The 22,974-nt window shown below is 49.7% G+C and overlaps 1 protein-coding gene across 1 annotated transcript in view; it reads left to right on the top strand.

Annotated features, from left to right (window-relative positions):
- Nucleotides 1-20,040, top strand: part of LOC311120217 (Golgi apparatus protein 1-like) — a gene marked incomplete at both ends in the record, with an annotated part of 42,823 nt that extends 22,783 nt beyond the window's left edge. The window contains 6 exons of the mRNA XM_084194829.1: nt 1-91; nt 6,054-6,177; nt 11,040-11,284; nt 14,459-14,687; nt 17,227-17,333; nt 19,873-20,040. The exon at nt 1-91 is cut by the window's left edge and continues 140 nt beyond it. Of these exons, the coding sequence (XP_084050955.1) occupies nt 1-91; nt 6,054-6,177; nt 11,040-11,284; nt 14,459-14,687; nt 17,227-17,333; nt 19,873-20,040 (964 nt within the window). The remainder of the gene's footprint in view (nt 92-6,053; nt 6,178-11,039; nt 11,285-14,458; nt 14,688-17,226; nt 17,334-19,872) is intronic.
- Nucleotides 20,041-22,974: the final 2,934 nt, after the last annotated feature.

Raw genomic sequence — 22,974 nt, forward strand, 5'->3', positions numbered from 1 at the left:
TCACCAGAGGGTGTTTAAACTACAGGAGGTAGAGATGATGGATCCAGAACTGGACTACCAACTCATGAGGGTCTGCAAGCAGATGATTAAGGTGAGGGGACACCACCGTGTGACTGTGGGTGTTTGGGGGTGGAGGGGTGTTGGGGGTGGATGGGGTATATGGGTGTTTGGGGGTGGAGGGGTGTATGGGTGTTTGGGGGTGGAGGGGTGTATGGGTGTTTGGGGGTGGAGGGGTGTATGGGTGTTTGGGGGTGGAGGGGTATATGGGTGTTTGGGGGTGGAGGGGTGTATGGGTGTTTGGGGGTGGAGGGGTATATGGGTGTTTGGGGGTGGAGGGGTGTATGGGTGTTTGGGGGTGGAGGGGTGTATGGGTGTTTGGGGGTGGAGGGGTGTATGGGTGTTTGGGGGTGGAGGGGTGTATGGGTGTTTGGGGGTGGAGGGGTATATGGGTGTTTGGGGGTGGAGGGGTATATGGGTGTTTGGGGTGGAGGGGTGTATGGGTGTTTGGGGGTGGAGGGGTGTATGGGTGTTTGGGGGTGTATGGGTGTTTGGGGGTGGAGGGGTGTATGGGTGTTTGGGGGTGGAGGGGTATATGGGTGTTTGGGGGTGGAGGGGTATATGGGTGTTTGGGGGTGGAGGGGTGTTGTGGGGGTGCACAGTGCCTTCAGAAAGTATTCATACCCCTTGACTTATTCCACATTTTGTTGTTACAGCCTGAATTTAAAATGAATTAAATATGTATTTTCTCACCCATCTACACACAATACCCCATAATGACAAAGTGTAAACTTTTTTTTTTTATGTTTGCAAATTTATTGCACACTAAAATGTCTAATTTACTTAAGTATTCACACCCCTGAGTCAATACTTTGTCGAAGCATTTTTGGTGGCGATTACAGCTGGGAGTCAGCTTGGGTATGTCTCTATCAGCTGGGAGTCAGCTTGGGTATGTCTGTATCAGCTGGGAGTCAGCTTGGGTATGTCTGTATCAGCTGGGAGTCAGCTTGGGTATGTCTCTATCAGCTGGGAGTCAGCTTGGGTATGTCTCTATCAGCTGGGAGTCAGCTTGGGTATGTCTCTATCAGCTGGGAGTCAGCTTGGGTATGTCTGTATCAGCTGGGAGTCAGCTTGGGTATGTCTGTATCAGCTGGGAGTCAGCTTGGGTATGTCTCTATCAGCTGGGAGTCAGCTTGGGTATGTCTCTATCAGCTGGGAGTCAGCTTGGGTATGTCTCTATCAGCTGGGAGTCAGCTTGGGTATGTCTCTATCAGCTGGGAGTCAGCTTGGGTATGTCTCTATCAGCTGGGAGTCAGCTTGGGTATGTCTCTATCAGCTGGGACTCAGCTTGGGTATGTCTCTATCAGCTGGGAGTCAGCTTGGGTATGTCTCTATCAGCTGGGAGTCAGCTTGGGTATGTCTCTATCAGCTGGGAGTCAGCTTGGGTATGTCTCTATCAGCTGGGAGTCAGCTTGGGTATGTCTCTATCAGCTTTTGCACATCTGGATTTGCAGAATTTCTGCATGCCTGATTACGCATAGAAGTAGGCATAAAGGCTACCTGGCCTGTGTAGACATATAGATGTGCCCATCTGGGGATCTGATAGTATTTCTGATTGGCTTAACGCACCACCACTAATGAGCTGTGGAGCTTCTCAAAGTAATGTTTTCTTCACCTCAAACAGCAAGCAAAAAAAGTATGTTTTTACATCCATTGATAAAGGGAAAAATGTCCATGTCATGCTCTGATCCAGTGGAAACGTATCACCTACAGCTGTGTCTGTCCAGAGCTCACTGGAGCTGGAAACTCTGAGGGCCCAGAATATTTGATTACAATGTTGCGAGTTACAAGTTCACTAGTGCAAGCTTGGCCAGACCCAAGTTAATAGTTGATACAATGTTTCAAGTTCGTTGCAGACAGGCCATGCGTAGCCAATGTGATTTATAGGATATTTATTTTTATCAGGATACTTTCTATTCTACCTGCAATGTTTTTATTTGTTGGCTTTATGGAGGCTATTTTTACATAGTTGGCAATAGAAGTTACTTTTTAGGTTGATCATTTTCATTTAGAATTGGATGGAATTGTGATTCACCACATTACAATGAAGACGTTATTCTAAAATTAAATGAAACTGTTCCATGAAAATGTGCATATGAAAACCATAACTGGCACACAGATCGGTAGAACTGGGAGGATAACTTGGGAAAGGCCTACTACCGGCAACTTCAGGAGAGTAACGGCAGAATCTGCGAGGAGGAGGATGGTCGGGTCAGGTTAAAGTTGTTTTATTCTGGTTATTTTTTAAATATATTTTTATTTAACATTTATTTAACCAGATAAACCAGTTGAGAACAAGTTCTCATTTACAACTGCGACCTGGCCAAGATAAAGCAAAGCAGTGCGATTTAAAAACAACAACAACAACACAGAGTTACATATGGGGTAAAACAAAACATAAAGTCCAATAACACAATAGAAAATCTATATACAGTGTGTGCAAATGTAGTAAGTTATGGAGGTAAGGCAATAAATAGGCCATAGTTCAAAATAATTACAATTTAGTATTAACACTGGAGTGATAGATGTGCAGAAGATGATGTGCAAATAGAGATACTGGGGTGCAATTTAGCAAAATAAATAACAATATGGGGATGAGGTAGTTGGGTGGGCTAATTTCAGATGGGCTGTGTACAGGTGCAGTGATCGGTAAGGTGCTCTGACAACTGACGCTTAAAGTTAGTGAGGGAGATAAGTGTCTCCAGCTTCAGAGATTTTTGCAGTTTATACCAGTTATTGGCAGCAGAGAACTGGAAGGAATGGCGGCCAAAGGAGGTGTTGGCTTTGGGAATGACCAGTGAGATATACCTGCTGGAGCGCAGACTACGGGTGGGTGTTGCTATGGTGACCAATGAGCTAAGATAAGGCGGGGATTTGCCTAACAGTGATTTATAGATGACCTGGAGCCAGTGGGTTTGGCGACGAATATGTAGTGAGGGCCAGCCAACGAGAGCGTACAGGTCACAATGGTGGGTAGTATATGGGGCTTTGGTGACAAAACGGATGGCACTGTGATAGACTACATCCAATTTGCTGAGTAGAGTGTTGGAGGCTATTTTGTAAATGACATTGCCGATGTCAAGGATCGGTAGGATAGTCAGTTTTACGAGGGCATGTTTGGCAGCATGAGTGAAGGAGACTTTGTTGCGAAATTGGAAGCTGATTCTAGATTTAACTTTGGATTGGAGATGCTTAATGTGAGTCTGGAAGGAGAGTTTACAGTCTAACCAGACACCTAGGTATTTGTAGTTGTCCACATATTCTAAGTCAGACCCGCCGAGAGTAGTGATTCTAGTCGGGCGGGCGGGTGCCAGCAGCGTTCGATTGAAGAGCATGCATTTAGTTTTACTAGTGTTTAAGAGCAGTTGGAGGCTACGGAAGGAGTGTTGTATGGCATTGAAGCTCGTTTGGAGGTTTGTTAACACAGTGTCCAATGAAGGGCCAGATGTATACAAAATGGTGTCGTCTGCGTAGAGGTGGATATGAGAGTCACCAGCAGCAAGAGCGACATCATTGATATACACAGAGAAAAGAGTCGGCCCGAGAATTGAACCCTGTGGCACCCCCATAGAGACTTCCAGAGGTCCAGACAACAGGCCCTCCGATTTGACACATTGAACTCTATCTGAGAAGTAGTTGGTGAACCAGGCGAGGCAGTCATTTGAGAAACCAAGGCTATTTAGTCTGCCAATAAGTATGGGGTGATTGACAGAGTCGAAAGCCTTGGCCAGGTCGATGCGCTTAAAGCTCAATGCATATAATTGATTGTATTAAAACACATAGGGTGTGTCTATATATGGAAAAATACACGTTTTAAAATTTCAACCAATCAATTGGTCAAAAGAACAGACGACTTTCGGTCAACCAATATTTTTTTTAGTCGGGGACTGCCCTAGAGTTGATTGTTTTGTACACTCAGTGTATGTTGAAGAGGGTGGGGCTCAAGCTGCATCCCTGTCTCACCCCACGGCAAGAAATCTGTGTTTATTGCCAATTTTAACTGCACACTTGTTGTTTGTGTACATTGTCTGCTGTTGATGATACGGGAGAGGATTTTTCAGAGATTGCTGTTGCTGCAGATGCCACTGTAATTATTGGGGTCAAATTTGTCTCCACGTTTTTGGATTGGGGTGATCAGTCTTTGGTTCCAAATATGAGATGCAAGAGCTGAGGATGATGTTAAAGAGTTTAAGCCAATTGGAAATTTTGGTCTGTATATTTTATCATTTCATTGAGGATACCATCAACACCACAGGCCTTTTTGGGTTGGAGGGTTTGTATTTTGTCCTGTAGTTCATTCATTGTAATTGCAGAGTCCAGTGGGTGCTGGTAGTCTTTAATAGCTGATTCTAAGATTTGTAATTGATCATGTACATGTTTTTGCTGTTCTTTGTTATAAAGGCAAAAAGATTGGAGAAGTGGTTTACCCATACATCTCAGTTTTGGATAGATAGCTCTTCATGTTGTTGTTTGTTTAGTGTTTTCCAATTTTCCCAGTCTATGGATTCTTCTTTTTCCGTAGTGTATTTCTGTATCGTTTTAGTGATTCACCATAGTGAAGGCGTAGGCTCAGGCTTTCTGGGTCTCTATGTTTTTGGTTGGATAGATTTCTCAATTTCTTTCTTAGGTTTTTGCGTTCTTCATCAAACCATTTGTCATTGTTGTTAATTTTCTTGGATTGTCTGCTTGACATTTTTAGATTTGATAGGGAAGGTGAGAGGTCAAATATACTGTTTAGGCTTTCTACTGCCAAGTTTACACCTTCACTATTACAGTGGAACGTTTTGTCCAGGAAGTTGTCTAAAAGGGATTGAATTTGTTGTTGGCTAATTGTTTTCTGGTAGGTTTCTACACTACTTTCCTTCTTCCAGCTATAGCATTTGTTAATAATATGCAGTTTGTTCGGCTTTGATGACTCATGATTCAGTATTGCTCTGTTCAAGTAGACTGTGATTTTGCTGTGGTCTGATAGGGGTGTCAGTGGGCTGACTGTGAACACACTGAGAGACTCTGGGCTGAGGTCAGTGATAAAGTAGTCTACAGTACTACTGCCAAGAGATGAGCTATAGGTGTACCTACCATAGGAGTCCCCTCAAAGCCTACCATTGACTATGTACAGACCCAGCATGTTGGTTGTTTTGTCGTAGAGGTGTCTAAGGGGGCATATTTAGGAGAGAATGCTGTCAACCCAAAGGTAGGTGTTGGTCCCCCTGTCTGCAGAGGGTGTCAGGTTCTTGTCCAGTTCTGGCGTTTAGGTCGCCACAGACTAGTACATGTCCCTGGGCCTGGAAATGACTGACCTCTCCTAGGATGGAGAAGCTGTCTTCATTAAAGTATGGGGATTCTATTGGGGGGATATAGGTAGCACACAGGAGGATTTGTTTCTCTGTTGAGATAATTTCATTTTGAATTTCTAGCCAGATGTAAAATGTTCCTATTTAATAGAGTGGGTTAGGTGTGTTCTATACCAAATGAGCCCTGAGCCTCTTCTTCACTGTTTCACACCTGGTAGTTTGGTGGATGGGACTACCAGCTCTCTGTAACCTAGAGGGCAACCAGTGGGTCCATCTCCTCTATACCATGTTTCTTATAGGATGATCTCTCTCTCTCTCTGTCTCTCTCTGTCTCTCTCTGTCTCTCTCTGTCTCTCCCTCTCTCTCTCTCTGTCTCTCTCTCTCTCTCTCTCTCTCTCCCTCTCTCTCTCTCTCTCTGTCTCTCTCTCTCTCTGTCTCTGTCTCTCTCTCTCTCTGTCTCTCTCTCTCTCTCTCTCTCTCTCTCTCTCTCTCTCTCTCTCTGTCTCTCTCTGTCTCTCTCTGTCTCTCCCTCTCTCTCTCTCTGTCTCTCTCTGTCTCTCTCTCTCTCTCTCTCTGTCTCTGTCTCTGTCTCTCTCTCTCTCTCTCTCTCTCTCTCTCTCTCTCTCTCTCTCTGTCTCTGTCTCTCTCTCTCTCTCTCTCTCTCTCTCTCTGTCTCTCTCCCTCTCTCTGTCTCTCTCTCAGCGGTTCTGTACGGATGCGGATGCTAAGAACATGCTGCAGTGTCTGAAACAGAACAAGAACTCTGAACTGATGGATCCCAAGTGTAAACAGATGATCACCAAGAGACAGATCACACAGAACACAGGTAACACACGGACACGCACACGGACACGCACACGGACACGCACACGGACACGCACACGGACACGCACACGGACACGCACACGGACACGCACACGGACACGCACACGGACCCACACACGGACACGCACACGGACACACACACGGACCCACACACGGACCCACACACAGACACACACACGGACACACACACGGACCCGCACACGGACACGCACACGGACACACACACGGACCCACACACGGACACGCACACGGACACGCACACGGACACGCACACACGGACACACACACGGACCCGCACACGGACCCACACACGGACACGCACACGGACACGCACACGGACACGCACACGGACACGCACACGGACCCGCACACGGACACGCACACGGACACGCACACGGACACGCACACGGACACGCACACGGACACGCACACGGACACGCACACGGACACGCACACGGACACGCACACGGACACGCACACGGACACGCACACGGACACGCACACGGACACGCACACGGACACGCACACGGACACGCACACGGACACGCACACGGACACGCACACGGACACGCACACGGACACGCACACGGACACGCACACGGACACGCACACGGACACGCACACGGACACGCACACGGACACGCACACGGACACGCACACGGACACCCACACACGGACACACACACGGACACACACACGGACACCCACACACGGACACCCACACACGGACACGCACACGGACCCGCACACGGACACGCACACGGACACGCACACGGACACGCACACGGACACGCACGGACACACACGGACCCACACACGGACCCACACACGGACCCACACACGGACACACACGGACCCACACACGGACACACACGGACCCACACACGGACCCGCACACGGACACGCACACGGACACGCACACGGACACGCACACGGACACGCACACGGACCCACACACGGACACGCACACGGACACACACACGGACCCACACACGGACCCACACACAGACACACACACGGACACACACACGGACCCGCACACGGACACGCACACGGACACACACACGGACCCACACACGGACACGCACACGGACACGCACACGGACACGCACACACGGACACACACACGGACCCGCACACGGACCCGCACACGGACACGCACACGGACACGCACACGGACACGCACACGGACACGCACACGGACCCGCACACGGACACGCACACGGACACGCACACGGACACGCACACGGACACACACACGGACACACACACACGGACACGCACACGGACACACACACGGACACGCACACGGACACGCACACGGACCCACACACGGACACACACACGGACACGCACACGGACCCACACACGGACACACACACGGACACACACACGGACACGCACACGGACACGCACACGGACACGCACACGGACACACACACGGACACACACACGGACGGACACACACACGGACGGACACACACACACACGGACACACACACGGACACACACACGGACACACACACGGACACACACTTCTCCCATTGACCTGTTACCTCTAATAGATGTGAACACCTGTTACCTCTAATAGATGTGAACACCTGTTACCTCTAATAGATGTGAACACCTGTTTCCTCTAATAGATGTGAACACCTGTTTCCTCTAATAGATGTGAACACCTGTTACCTCTAATAGATGTGAACACCCGTTACCTCTAATAGATGTGAACACCCGTTACCTCTAATAGATGTGATCACCTGTTTCCTCTAATAGATGTGAACACCTGTTACCTCTAATAGATGTGAACACCTGTTACCTCTAATAGATGTGATCACCTGTTTCCTCTAATAGATGTGAACACCTGTTACCTCTAATAGATGTGAACACCTGTTACCTCTAATAGATGTGAACACCTGTTACCTCTAATAGATGTGAACACCTGTTACCTCTAATAGATGTGAACACCTGTTACCTCTAATAGATGTGAACACCTGTTTCCTCTAATAGATGTGAACACCTGTTTCCTCTAATAGATGTGAACACCTGTTACCTCTAATAGATGTGAACACCCGTTACCTCTAATAGATGTGAACACCCGTTACCTCTAATAGATGTGATCACCTGTTTCCTCTAATAGATGTGAACACCCGTTACCTCTAATAGATGTGAACACCTGTTACCTCTAATAGATGTGAACACCTGTTACCTCTAATAGATGTGAACACCCGTTACCTCTAATAGATGTGATCCATAACTGGCTGTGATCACGTTACCTCTAATGGATGTGATCCATAACTGGCTGTGATCACGTTACCTCTAATAGATGTGAACACCTGTTACCTCTAATAGATGTGAACACCCGTTTCCTCTAATAGATGTGAACACCTGTTACCTCTAATAGATGTGATCCATAACTGGCTGTGATCACGTTACCTCTAATAGATGTGAACACCCGTTACCTCTAATAGATGTGAACACCCGTTACCTCTAATAGATGTGAACACCCGTTACCTCTAATAGATGTGATCACCTGTTTCCTCTAATAGATGTGAACACCCGTTACCTCTAATAGATGTGAACACCTGTTTCCTCTAATAGATGTGAACACCTGTTACCTCTAATAGATGTGAACACCTGTTACCTCTAATAGATGTGAACACCTGTTTCCTCTAATAGATGTGAACACCTGTTACCTCTAATAGATGTGAACACCTGTTACCTCTAATAGATGTGAACACCTGTTACCTCTAATAGATGTGAACACCCGTTACCTCTAATAGATGTGATCCATAACTGGCTGTGATCACGTTACCTCTAATGGATGTGATCCATAAGTGGCTGTTATCATGAACAAAGCTCTATCTCAATTAATCTTTCCTCGATTCAAACTGTCTCCTCGCCTGCTTCTCAACTCTTTTGGAGGAGTAGGTCTAAGGTCCCTCCCCTCGGATCTTCTTGTCCAATGGGTTTTGAGAAGCAGTTGAGGAAAGAGGATGCTAAGAATCGAGGGAAAGGGTATTGGGTAAGAGCCAATCATGTTACCTATGGTACCAGTCAAACGTTTGGACACACCTACTCAAAAGGTTTTTCTTTATTTTTACTATGTTCTACTTTGTAGAATAATAGTGAAGACATCAAAACTATGAAATAACACATATGGAATCATGTAGTAACCAAAAAAGTGTTAAACAAATCAAAATATATTTTGTATTTGAGATTCTTGAAATAGCCACCGTTTGCCTTGATGAAAGCTTTGCACACTCTTGGCATTCTCTCAACCAGCTTCACCTGAAATGCTTTTCCAACAGTCTTGAAGGAGTTCCCACATATGCTGAGCACTTGTTGGCTGCTTTTCCTTCACTCTGCGGTCCGACTCATCCCAAACCATCTCAATTGGGTTGAGGTCGGGTGATTGTGGAGGCCAGGTCATCTGATGCAGCACTCCATCACTCTCCTTCTTGGTAAAATAGCCCTTACACAGCCTGGAGGTGTGTTGGGTCATTGTCCTGCTGAAAAACAAATGATAGTCCCACTAAGTGCAAACCAGATGGGATGGCGTATCGCTGTGGTAGCCATGCTGGTTAAGTGTGCCTTGAATTCTAAATAAATCACAGAAAGAGTCACCAGCAAAGCACCCCTACACCATCACACCTCCTCCTCCATGCTTCATGGTGGGAAACACACGTGGAGATCATCCGTTCACCACCTCTTTAAGGAATACCTGGGATAGGATAAAGTAATCCTTCTACCCCCCCCCCCCAAAAAAATTGTAAAGTGGTTATCCCACTGGCTATAGGGTGAACGCACCAATTTGTGAGTCGCTCTGGCTAAGAGCGTCTGCTAAATGACGTTAATGTGCCCTTGAGCAAGGCACTTAACCCTAATTGCTCCTGTAAGTCGCTCTGGATAAGAGCGTCTGCTAAATGACTAAAATGTAAATGTAAAATGTACTCTGTGTCTCACATAGACACGGCGGTTGGATCCAAAGGACAGATTTCTACCAGTCTAATGTCCATTGCTCATGTTTCTTGGCCCAAGCAAGTCACTTATTCTTATTGGTGTCCTTTAGTAGTGGTTTCTTTGCAATAATTAAAATGCATTCCAGGTGACTACACCATGAAGCTGGTTGAGAGAATGCCAAGAGTGTGCAAAGCTGTCATCAAGGCAAAGGGTGGCTACTTTATTTTTAAAAAAAATTTCTGGGGGTAGATCAGCTTAATATTGCAGATAGATTGTATCTTCTATCAATGTAATTGTCTGCATCACTTCCAATCCCCCATGTTTTTTTTATATATATACTCCCCTTTAGTACTTTTCAACCCCGCCATCCTTTCCCTACTTGGAGTAAATTAGTGAACAACAATGCCCAGGCCTCTACTTCCAGCCTATACTTACTATCTACACCTTATGAACACTGTCAATTTTACAATAATTCAATTTTATTTGTTTTTTTTGTTTTTACTCCTGAACTACTTCTACTCTCAACCTCTCCGATCATTTTCATGATGTCCATCCGGTTTGCTTCTATATGCCATATCTTTCTAACTGTGCTCTTTCCCAAAAGCTCCCAACATACAACCTATATACTTATTATGGACACAGTATGCTTTACATTATTAGCTATCTTTGTTATTATTTGTTGTTATTTGTTATTAGGGTGGCTACTTTGAAGAATTTGTTTAACACTTTTTTGGTTACTACATGATTCCACGTGTTATTTTATAGTTTTAATGTCTTCACGATCATTCTACAATGTACTAAATAGTTTTAAAAAATAAAGAAAAACCCTTGAATGAGTAGGTGGGTCCAGACGGTTGACTGGTCCTGTACATCTCTGATATTTCTGGTTGTCCTCCCACTCAGACTACCGGTTGAACCCAGTATTGAGAAAGGCCTGTAAGGCAGACATCCCTAAGTTCTGCCAGCCAATCCTGAACAAGGCCAGTGATGACAGTGAACTGGAGGGCCAGGTGATTGGTTGCCTGAAGCTGAAATACGCCGACCAGCGTCTCTCTCCAGACTGTGAGGACCAGATCAGAGTGATCCTTCAGGAGTCGGCCCTGGACTACAGACTGGACCCACAGCTACAGATCCACTGCACTGAGGAGGTGAGAAGTCAACATGTTAATGAATAACAGCATTTACACTGCCCTGAAGAGACCGGACCCAGAGGACCAGCTTAATGTGGAACAGTCCCTGAGAGATGTTTACTGCTACTAAAGAGACCGGACCCAGAGGACCAGCTTAATGTGGAACAGTCCCTGAGAGATGTTCCCTGCCCTGAAGAGACCGGACCCAGAGGACCAGCTTAATGTGGAACAGTCCCTGAGAGATGTTCACTGCCCTGAAGAGACCGGACCCAGAGGACCAGCTTAATGTGGAACAGTCCCTGCTACTAAACATCTAAACTAGGCCAGGCTACTGGAAAGCACTTTGACAACTGTTGATGTAAGAAGGCTTTAGAAATACAATTTGACAGACACAACTAGAGAAGTGACATGCTTTCTCCACCTCTTCCTACCCTCCCTCCCTCTCTACCCCTCTCCCTCTCTACCCATCTCCCTCTCTACCCCTCTCCCCCTCTACCCCTCTCCCCCTCTACCCCTCTCCCTCTCTACCCCTCTCTCTACCTCTCTCCCCCTCTCCCTCTCTACCCCTCTCCCTCTCTACCCCTCTCCCTATCTACCCCTCTCCCTCTACCCCCCTCCCTCTCTCCCTCTCTACCCCTCTCCCTCTCTACCCCTCTCCCTCCCTCCCCCTCTCCCTATCCCCCTCTCCCTCTCTACCCCTCTCCCTCTCTACCCCTCTCCCTCTACCCCTCTCCCTCTCTCCCTCTCTCCCTCTCTACCCCTCTCTACCCCTCTCTACCCCTCTCTCTCCCTCTCTACCCCTCTCTCTACCTCTCTCCCCCTCTCCCTCTCTACCCCTCTCCCTCTCTACCCCTCTCCCTCTACCCCTCTCCCTCTCTCCCTCTCTCCCTCTCTACCCCTCTCTACCCCTCTCCCTCTCTACCCCTCTCTCTCTCCCTCTCTCTCTCCCTCTCTCTCTCTCCCTCTCTCTCTCTCTCCCTCTCTCCCTCTCTACCCCCCTCCCCCTCTCCCTCTCTACCCCTCTCCCTCCCTCCCCCCATCCCCCTCTCCCTCTCTACCCCTCTCCCTCTCTACCCCTCTCCCTCTCTACCCCTCTCCCTCTCTACCTCTCTCTCTCTCTCTCTCTCCCTCTCTCTCTCTCTCCCTCTCTCCCTCTCTACCCCCCTCCCCTCTCCCTATCCCCCTCTCCCTCTCTACCCCTCTCCCTCTCTACCCCTCTCCCTCTCTACCCCTCTACCCCTCTCCACCCCTCTACCCCTCTCCCTCTCTACCCCTCTCCCTCTCTACCCCTCTCCCTCTCTACCCCCCTCCCCCTCTCCCTCTCTACCCCTCTCCCTCTCTACCCCTCTCTCTCTCCCTCTCTCCCTCTCTACCCCTCTCTCTCTACCCCTCTCCCTCTCTACCCCTCTCCCTCTCTACCCCCCTCCCCCCTCCCTCTCTACCCCTCTCCCTCTCTACCCCTCTCTCTCTCCCTCTCTCCCTCTCTACCCCTCTCATCTCTCCCTCTCTCCCTCTCTACCCCTCTCCCTCTCTACCCCTCTCTCTCTCCCTCTCTCCCTCTCTACCCCTCTCCCTCTCTACCCCCCTCCCCCTCTCCCTCTCTACCCCTCTCCCTCTCTACCCCTCTCCCTCTCTACCCCTCTCTCTCTCCCTCTCTCCCTCTCTACCCCTCTCCCTCTCTACCCCTCTCTCTCTCCCTCTCTCCCTCTCTACCCCTCTCCCTCTCTACCCCTCTCCCTCTCTACCCCTCTCCCTCTCTACCCCCCTCCCCCTCTCCCTCTCTACCCCTCTCCCTCTCTACCCCTCTCCCTCTCTACCCCTCTCTCTCTCCCTCTCTCCCTCTCTACCCCTCTCCCTCTCTACCCCTCTCCCTCTCTACCCCTCTCCCTCTCTACCCCCCTCCCCCTCTCCCTCTCTACCCCTCTCCCTCTCTACCCCTCTCCCTCTCTACCCCTCTCTCTCTCCCTCTCTACCCCTCTCCCTCTCCCCCTCTCCCTCTCTACCCCTCTCCCTCTCTCCCCCTCTCCCTCTCTCCCTCTCTACCCCTCTCCCTATCCCCCTCTCCCTCTCTACCCCTCTCCCTCCCTCCCTCTCTACCCCTCTCTCTCTCTCCCTCTCTCCCCCTCTCCCTCTCTTCCTCTCTGCCCCTCTCCCTATCCCCCTCTCCCTCTCTACCCCTCTCCCTCTCTACCCCTCTCTACCCCTCTCCCTCTCTACCTCTCTCCCTCTCTACCCCTCTCCCTCTCTCCCTATCCCCCTCTCCCTCTCTACCCCCCTCCCCCTCTCCCTCTCTACCCCCCTCCCCCTCTTCCTCTCTACCCCTCTCCACCCCTCTCCCTCTCTCCCTCTCTACCCCTCTCTACCCCTCTCTACCCCTCTCCCTCTCTACCTCTCTCCCTCTCTACCCCTCTCCCTCTCCCCCTCTCCCCCTCTCCCTCTCTACCCCCCTCCCCCTCTCCCTCTCTACCCCTCTCCCTCTCTACCCCTCTCCCTATCCCCCTCTCCCTCTCTACCCCTCTCCCTCTCTACCCCTCTTTCTCTACCTCTCTCCCCCTCTCTCCCTATCCCCCTCTCCCTCTCTACCCCTCTCCCTATCCACCTCTTCCTACCCTCCCTCCCTCTCTACCCCTCTCCCCTTCTCCCTCTCTACCCCTCTCCCTCTCTACCCCTCTCCCTCTCTACCCCTCTCCCTCTCTACCCCTCTCTCTCTCTCCCTATCCCCCTCTCCCTCTCTACCCCTCTCCCTCTCTACCCCTCTCCCTCTCTACCCCTCTCCCTCTCTACCCCTCTCTCTCTCTCTCTCTCTCTCTCTCTCTCTACCCCTCTCCCTCCCTCCCTCTCTACCTCTCTCCCTCTCTGCCCCTCTCCCTATCCCCCTCTCCCTCTACCCCTCTCCCTCTCTACCCCTCTCTACCCCTCTCCCTCTCTACCCCTCTCTACCCCTCTCCCTCTCTACCCCTCTCCCTCTCTACCCCTCTCCCTCTCTCCCTATCCCCCTCTCCCTATCCCCCTCTCCCTCTCTCCCTATCCCCCTCTCCCTATCCCCCTCTCCATCTCTACCCCCTCTCCCTCTCTACCCCTCCCTCCCTCTCCATACCCCTCCATCCCTCTCTACCCCTCCCTCCCTCTCCATACCCCTCCCTCTCTCTACCCCTCGCCCTCTCCCTCTCCCTCCCCCCGTCACTCCTCCAGATCTCTGGTCTGTGTGCGGAGGAGGCAGTGGCCCAGGAGCAGACGGGTCAGGTTGAGGAGTGTCTGAAGGTCAACCTGTTGAAGATCAAACATGACTCGTGTAAGACGGAGGTGCTGAACATGTTGAAGGAGAGTAAAGCGGACATCTTTGTTGACCCTGTCCTCCACACGGCCTGTGCTCTTGACCTCAAACACCAGTGTGCTGCCATCACACCAGGCAGAGGACGACGTGAGTACATTCACCATCTACTGTCCTGTTCCAACCACGTGATAGTATTTAGTAAGGACATAGAAGTATATTCACCATCTACTGTCCTGTTCCAACCACGTGATAGTATTTAGTAATGAGATAGAAGTATATTCACCTTCCTACCATCTACTGTCTGTATTTAGTATCTCAGTCCATTGTTTCTCTATATACATTTAGCAGGGTGCAACGTTTTCAGTGTAAACTAAAACCACTAAAACCAGATATAAAGAATGTAGAAAAGTGAAATTGAGCTACAGTGGTAAGTAAAAGTATGTGAACCCTTTGGATTTCTGCATAAATTGATGATAAATTAATAAAAATGTGATTCTGATCGTCATCTAAGTCACAACAACAGACACACAGTGTGCTTAAACTAATAACACACATTATTGGATTTGTTTTGTCTATATTGAATACATCATTTAAACATTCGTGTAGGTTGGAAAAAGTATGTGAACCCCTAGGCCAGGGCTGCTCAACCCTCTTCCTGGAGATCTACTGTCCTGTAGGTTTTCAGTCCAACCCTCTTCCTGGAGATCTACTGTCCTGTAGGTTTTCAGTCCAACCCTCTTCCTGGGGATCTACTGTCCTGTAGGTTTTCAGTCCAACTCTCTTCCTGGAGATCTACTGTCCTGGAGGTTTTCAGTCCAACCCTCTTCCTGGAGATCTACTGTCCTGGAGGTTTTCAGTCCAACCCTCTTCCTGGAGATCTACTGTCCTGGAGGTTTTCAGTCCAACCCTCTTCCTGGAGATCTACTGTCCTGGAGGTGTTCAGTCCAACCCTCTTCCTGGAGATCTACTGTCCTGGAGGTGTTCAGTCCAACCCTCTTCCTGGAGATCTACTGTCCTGGAGGTTTTCAGTCCAACCCTAATTTAACACACCTGATTCTAATTATTAGCTGCTCAACAAGACCTTAACTAGCTGAATCAGATATGTTAAATTAGGGTTGGACGGAAGAATTGTTGACTTGCATAAAGCTGGAAAGGGATTCAAAAGTATCTAAAATCCTTGATGTTCATCAGTCCACGGTAAGACAAATTGTCTATAAATGGAGAAAGTTCAGCACTGTTGCTACTCTCCCTAGGAGTGGCCGTCCTGCAGAGATGACTGCAAGAGCACAGCGCAGAACGCTCAACGAGGTTAAGAAGAATCCTAGAGTGCCAGCTAAAGACTTACAGAGATCTCTGGAACATGCTGACATCTCTGTTGACGAGTCTACGATACGTAAAACACTGAACAAGAATGGTGTTCATGGGAGGACACCACGGAAGAAGCCACTGCTGTCCAAAGAAAACATTGCTGCACGTCTGAAGTTCGCAAAAGAGCACCTGGATGTTCCACAACGCTACTGGCAAAATATTCTGTGGACAGATGAAACTAAAGTTGAGTTGTTTGGAAGGAAGGAACACACAACACTATGTGTGGAGAAAAGGCACAGCACACCAACATCAACCTCATCCCAACTGTAAAGTATGGTGGAGGCAGCATCATGGTTTGGGGCTGCTTTGCTGCCTCAGGGCCTGGACAGCTTGCTATCGTCGACGGAAAAATGAATTCCCAAGTTTATCAAGACATTTTGCAGGAGAATGTAAGGCTATCCGTCTGCCATTGAAGCTCAACAGAAGTTGGGTGATGCAACAGGACAACGACCCAAAACACAGAAGTTAATCAACAGAATGACTTCAACAGAAGAAGAGTCCTGACCTCAACCCGATTTGAGATGCTGTGGCATGACCTCAAGAGAGCAGTTCACACCAGACATCCCAAGGATATATCTGAACTGAAACAGTTTTGTGAAGAGGAATGGTCCAAAATTCCTCCTGACCGTTGTGCAGGTCTGATCCGCAACTACAGAAAACGTTTGGTTGAGGTTTTTGCTGCCAAAGAAGGGTCAACCAGTTATTAAATCCAAAGGTTCATATAGTTTTGCCACCCTGCACAGTGAATGTTTACAGTATATGATTAAACTTTGTCCACCGTTGTGTCCTAACGTCCCTCCATCCCTCCCTCTCTCTCTCTATCCCTCTCTCCCCTCACTCTATCTATCTCACTCTCTCCCTCTCTCACTCGCTCTATCCCCCGCTCTCTCTCTCGCTCTCTCTCTCTCTCTCCCCCCCCCCTCTCTCTCTCCCCCCTAACTCCCCCCCGCTCTCGCTCTCTCCCCCCCCCTCTCTCTCTCTCTCTCTCTCTCTCATCTCTATCCCTCTCTCCTCCCTCCCTCCCTCCCTCCCTCTCCCTCCCTCCCTCTCCCTCCCTCCCTCTCCCTCCCTCCCTGTTTCTCGCCCTCTCTCCCCCCTCTCTCTCCCTCTCTCCCCCACTCTTGCTCTCTCTCCCTCTCTCTCCCCCCCGCCTCTCTCTCCCTCTCTCCCCCCTCTCTGTCCCTCTCTCCCCCACTCTCGCTCTCTCCCTCTCTCTCCCCCCCCTCGGTCTCCCTCTCCCCCCCCCCCCCCTCCCCCTCTCCCCCCTCTCCCTCTCTCTCCCCTCTCTCCCCCCCCCCCCTCTCTCTCCCTCCCCCAGAGATGTCATGTCTACTGGAGGCGTTACAGGAGAAGCGAATCCGTCTGCAGCCCGAGTGTAAGAAGAGACTCCAGGACCGCATCGACATGTGGAGCTACGCAGCCAAGGTTAATACACAGCCACTCCTTTAACCTGACAGCAGCCAAGGTTAATACACAGGCCCTCCTTTAACCTGACAGCAGCCAAGGTTAATACACAGCCACTCCTTTAACCTGACAGCAGCCAAGGTTAATACACAGGCACTCCTTTAACCTGACAGCTGCCAAGGTTAATACACAGCCACTCCTTTAACCTGACAGCAGCCAAGGTTAATACACAGGCACTCCTTTAACCTGACAGCTGCCAAGGTTAATACACAGCCACTCCTTTAACCTGACAGCAGCCAAGGTTAATACACAGCTACTCCTTTAACCTGACAGCAGCCACGGTTAATACACAGCTACTCCTTTAACCTGACAGCAGCCAAGGTTAATACACAGCCACTCCTTTAACCTGACAGCAGCCAAGGTTAATACACAGGCACTCCTTTAACCTGACAGCAGCCAAGGTTAATACACAGGCACTCCTTTAACCTGACAGCAGCCAAGGTTAATACACAGGCACTCCTTTAACCTGACAGCAGCCAAGGTTAATACACAGGCACTCCTTTAACCTGACAGCAGCCAAGGTTAATACACAGGCACTCCTTTAACCTGACAGCAGCCAAGGTTAATACACAGGCACTCCTTTAACCTGACAGCAGCCAAGGTTAATACACAGGCACTCCTTTAACCTGACAGCAGCCAAGGTTAATACACAGGCACTCCTTTAACCTGACAGCAGCCAAGGTTAATACACAGGCACTCCTTTAACCTGACAGCAGCCAAGGTTAATACACAGCCACTCCTTTAACCTGACAGCAGCCAAGGTTAATACACAGCCACTCCTTTAACCTGACAGCAGCCAAGGTTAATACACAGGCACTCCTTTAACCTGACAGCAGCCAAGGTTAATACACAGGCACTCCTTTAACCTGACAGCAGCCAAGGTTAATACACAGGCACTCCTTTAACCTGACAGCAGCCAAGGTTAATACACAGGCACTCCTTTAACCTGACAGCAGCCAAGGTTAATACACAGGCACTCCTTTAACCTGACAGCAGCCAAGGTTAATACACAGCCACTCCTTTAACCTGACAGCTGCCAAGGTTAATACACAGGCACTCCTTTAACCTGACAGCAGCCAAGGTTAATACACAGGCACTCCTTTAACCTGACAGCAGCCAAGGTTAATACACAGGCACTCCTTTAACCTGACAGCAGCCAAGGTTAATACACAGGCACTCCTTTAACCTGACAGCAGCCAAGGTTAATACACAGCCACTCCTTTAACCTGACAGCAGCCAAGGTTAATACACAGGCACTCCTTTAACCTGACAGCAGCCAAGGTTAATACACAGGCACTCCTTTAACCTGACAGCAGCCAAGGTTAATACACAGCCACTCCTTTAACCTGACAGCTGCCAAGGTTAATACACAGGCACTCCTTTAACCTGACAGCAGCCAAGGTTAATACACAGGCACTCCTTTAACCTGACAGCAGCCAAGGTTAATACACAGGCCCTCCTTTAACCTGACAGCAGCCAAGGTTAATACACAGGCACTCCTTTAACCTGACAGCAGCCAAGGTTAATACACAGGCACTCCTTTAACCTGACAGCAGCCAAGGTTAATACACAGGCACTCCTTTAACCTGACAGCAGCCAAGGTTAATACACAGGCACTCCTTTAACCTGACAGCAGCCAAGGTTAATACACAGGCACTCCTTTAACCTGACAGCAGCCAAGGTTAATACACAGGCACTCCTTTAACCTGACAGCAGCCAAGGTTAATACACAGGCACTCCTTTAACCTGACAGCAGCCAAGGTTAATACACAGCCACTCCTTTAACCTGACAGCTGCCAAGGTTAATACACAGGCACTCCTTTAACCTGACAGCAGCCAAGGTTAATACACAGGCACTCCTTTAACCTGACAGCAGCCAAGGTTAATACACAGGCACTCCTTTAACCTGACAGCAGCCAAGGTTAATACACAGGCACTCCTTTAACCTGACAGCAGCCAAGGTTAATACACAGGCACTCCTTTAACCTGACAGCAGCCAAGGTTAATACACAGGCACTCCTTTAACCTGACAGCAGCCAAGGTTAATACACAGGCACTCCTTTAACCTGACAGCAGCCAAGGTTAATACACAGCCACTCCTTTAACCTGACAGCTGCAGTGTTTCCTCTGGGATTTCTTTCAGCAGTGGTGGCAAATGGAGCCGTTTTAAAGCCAATTTCCTGCAATTCTACACATTTTGCCATGGGGCAGAGAGAATGTTTTAAAACTAGTTTCCTGCAATTCTACACATTTTGTCACGAGCCTGAGAGAAAAATTGCAGTTTCAAAGCAAATTTCCTGCAATTCTACAGTTTTTTTGGGATGATCGTTAGTTCTCAAAGATGATCTTATTTTTAAAAAATGTAGGTCCATTAATCTTTTCTACATGCTTTATATTTGGTTATAGTTGTTTAAGTTTACACTGAAAACGTTTTACCATCCCGTAAATCATTATTTTGTACAACATATATTCACCTGTAATTCCCCCTCCTCCCCCCCAGGTGGCGCCAGCAGAGGGTTTCTCAGACCTAGCCATGCAGGTGATGACCTCCCCATCTAAGAACTACATCCTGTTTGTAATCTCCCTGGGGGTGATGGTCCTCTTCCTGGTCGGCCTGTTGTGTGGACACATCACCAAGCGGGTCACCAGGGAACTGAAGGACAGGTAGAGCGAGGAGTCCCAAATGGCACCCTATTCCCTACATAGTGCACTACTTGTGACCAGAGCCCTGCGGGTGTGCTGCGTACCTGGACCTGACATCACAGGACATGAGATCAATGTTGTCGTCCTCTTGGTCCACTTCATCAACTGGCTTTGTGTGAGAACTAACCCTACAGGGCTCTGGTCAGAAGTAGTGCACTATGTAGGGAATAGGGTGTCGTTTGGGAGGCAGCAACAGACTCTCTCTTCCAAAAGCCCAACTAAAAACCCCCAGCCCTTGCTTGGCCACCTCCGCCCCTCCCACCACCCAGAGCCCCAGTCTGGGGACCCAGCCACCTCCGCCCCTCCCACCACCCAGAGCCCCAATCTGGGGGTCCGGCCACCTCCGCCCCTCCCACCACCCAGAGCCCCAGTCTGGGGGTCCGGCCACCTCCTCCCCTCCCACCACCCAGAACCCCAGTCTGGGGGTCCGGCCACCTCCGCCCCTCCCACCACCCAGAGCCCCAGTCTGGGGGCCCAGACACCTCCGCCCCTCCCACCACCCAGAGCCCCAGTCTGGGGGTCCGGCCACCTCCTCCCCTCCCACCACCCAGAGCCCCAGTCTGGGGACCCAGCCACCTCCGCCCCTCCCACCACCACCAGCACCTGATCTACTCCACTACTACTGAGAAGAATGTGAACAAAACTGTCCCTGAACCTCCTCCTGAGGCAGACTACTGTTGGTCCTACTGGTTCTAAAACTGTCCCTGAACCACCTCCTGAAGCAGGCTACTGTTGGTCCTACTGGTTCTAAAACTGTCCCTGAACCACCTCCTGAAGCAGACTACTGTTGGTCCTACTGGTTCTAAAACTGTCCCTGAACAACCTCCTGAAGCAGGCTACTGTTGGTCCTACTGGTTCTAAAACTGGCCCTGAACCTCCTCCTGAAGCAGGCTACTGTTGGTCCTACTGGTTCTAAAACTGGCCCTGAACCTCCTCCTGAAGCAGGCTACTGTTGGTCCTACTGGTTCTAAAACTGTCCCTGAACCTCCTCCTGAAGCAGGCTACTGTTGGTCCTACTGGTTCTAAAACTGTCCCTGAACCACCTCCTGAAGCAGGCTACTGTTGGTCCTACTGGTTCTAAAACTGTCCCTGAACCTCCTCCTGAAGCAGACTACTGTTGGTCCTACTGGTTCTAAAACTGGCCCTGAACCTCCTGAAGCAGGCTACTGTTGGTCCTACTGGTTCTAAAACTGGCCCTGAACCACCTCCTGAAGCAGGCTACTGTTGGTCCTACTGGTTCTAAAACTGTCCCTGAACCTCCTGAAGCAGGCTACTGTTGGTCCTACTGGTTCTAAAACTGTCCCTGAACCTCCTCCTGAAGCAGGCTACTGTTGGTCCTACTGGTTCTAAAACTGGCCCTGAACCTCCTCCTGAAGCAGACTACTGTTGGTCCTACTGGTTCTAAAACTGGCCCTGAACCTCCTGAAGCAGGCTACTGTTGGTCCTACTGGTTCTAAAACTGGCCCTGAACCTCCTCCTGAAGCAGGCTACTGTTGGTCCTACTGGTTCTAAAACTGTCCCTGAACCTCCTCCTGAAGCAGGCTACTGTTGGTCCTACTGGTTCTAAAACTGGCCCTGAACCTCCTCCTGAAGCAGGCTACTGTTGGTCCTACTGGTTCTAAAACTGTCCCTGAACCACCTCCTGAAGCAGGCTACTGTTGGTCCTACTGGTTCTAAAACTGGCCCTGAACCTCCTCCTGAAGCAGGCTACTGTTGGTCCTACTGGTTCTAAAACTGGCCCTGAACCTCCTGAAGCAGGCTACTGTTGGTCCTACTGGTTCTAAAACTGTCCCTGAACCACCTCCTGAAGCAGGCTACTGTTGGTCCTACTGGTTCTAAAACTGTCCCTGAACCTCCTCCTGAAGCAGACTACTGTTGGTCCTACTGGTTCTAAAACTGTCCCTGAACCTCCTCCTGAAGCAGACTACTGTTGGTCCTACTGGTTCTAAAACTGTCCCTGAACCACCTCCTGAAGCAGGCTACTGTTGGTCCTACTGGTTCTAAAACTGGCCCTGAACCTCCTCCTGAAGCAGGCTACTGTTGGTCCTACTGGTTCTAAAACTGGCCCAGAACCACCTCCTGAAGCAGGCTACTGTTGGTCCTACTGGTTCTAAAACTGTCCCTGAACCACCTCCTGAAGCAGGCTACTGTTGGTCCTACTGGTTCTAAAACTGGCCCAGAACCACCTCCTGAAGCAGGCTACTGTTGGTCCTACTGGTTCTAAAACTGGCCCTGAACCTCCTGAAGCAGGCTACTGTTGGTCCTACTGGTTCTAAAACTGGCCCTGAACCACCTCCTGAAGCAGGCTACTGTTGGTCCTACTGGTTCTAAAACTGTCCCTGAACCTCCTCCTGAAGCAGGCTACTGTTGGTCCTACTGGTTCTAAAACTGTCCCTGAACAACCTCCTGAAGCAGGCTACTGTTGGTCCTACTGGTTCTAAAACTGTCCCTGAACCTCCTCCTGAAGCAGGCTACTGTTGGTCCTACTGGTTCTAAAACTGTCCCTGAACCACCTCCTGAAGCCGGCTACTGTTGGTCCTACTGGTTCTAAAACTGTCCCTGAACCTCCTGAAGCCGGCTACTGTTGGTCCTACTGGTTCTAAAACTGTCCCTGAACAACCTCCTGAAGCAGGCTACTGTTGGTCCTACTGGTTCTAAAACTGGCCCTGAACCACCTCCTGAAGCAGGCTACTGTTGGTCCTACTGGTTCTAAAACTGGCCCTGAACCTCCTCCTGAAGCAGGCTACTGTTGGTCCTACTGGTTCTAAAACTGGCCCTGAACCACCTCCTGAAGCAGGCTACTGTTGGTCCTACTGGTTCTAAAACTGGCCCTGAACCACCTCCTGAAGCAGGCTACTGTTGGTCCTACTGGTTCTAAAACTGGCCCTGAACCACCTCC

The sequence above is a fragment of the Coregonus lavaretus genome (assembly GCF_964263955.1).
Source record: "Coregonus lavaretus genome assembly, contig: HAP1_SCAFFOLD_1624, whole genome shotgun sequence".
In the NCBI taxonomy this organism is placed as follows: Eukaryota; Metazoa; Chordata; class Actinopteri; order Salmoniformes; family Salmonidae; genus Coregonus; species Coregonus lavaretus.